This window comes from Ipomoea triloba, chromosome 12 (assembly GCF_003576645.1).
Source record: "Ipomoea triloba cultivar NCNSP0323 chromosome 12, ASM357664v1".
NCBI classification, from domain to species: domain Eukaryota; kingdom Viridiplantae; phylum Streptophyta; class Magnoliopsida; order Solanales; family Convolvulaceae; genus Ipomoea; species Ipomoea triloba.
The window spans coordinates 731,569-731,968 of NC_044927.1; the positions used below are offsets into that span (position 1 = coordinate 731,569).

General features: G+C 34.0%; 1 protein-coding gene across 1 annotated transcript in view; it reads left to right on the plus strand.

The window, feature by feature from the left end:
* The window catches only part of LOC115999237 (LMBR1 domain-containing protein 2 homolog A-like), a 9,179-nt gene that overhangs the window by 5,236 nt on the left and 3,543 nt on the right, over positions 1-400 (plus strand). The window contains exon 7 of the mRNA XM_031239076.1: positions 281-361. Within this exon, the coding sequence (XP_031094936.1) occupies positions 281-361 (81 nt within the window). The remainder of the gene's footprint in view (positions 1-280; positions 362-400) is intronic.

Here is a 400-nt window from a genome sequence, read left to right on the forward strand (position 1 = left end):
AACCCCCCCCACCACTTCTCAACCCCTATATTTGTTGGGTAAAAAATGACAATCTTAGACCATAGCCTACATACATCAAATATAGTGGAACATTAAACAAGTAAATTCAAAAATAGAAACTTTTCTTGCATTTGTTATTATCTTCTCCTTAAACTTGTCTACTTTGAGAAGTTGTATGAGATGTTTTACTTTAGCTTTCTGATGACTTTTTAGTAGGGATTTATTCTACTTGTTCTGATTGATAACCATTTATTTGTTTGTCTTATTCTCTTATCTGCAGTGAGTATCAGACATATGTTACTGAGGCTCTTGAATTGGAAGATACAATAAAGAATTATGAACGGCGCAATACCACTGGATGGTTTGTATCATCTAACATTTTTCCAATGTGAACCCCCCC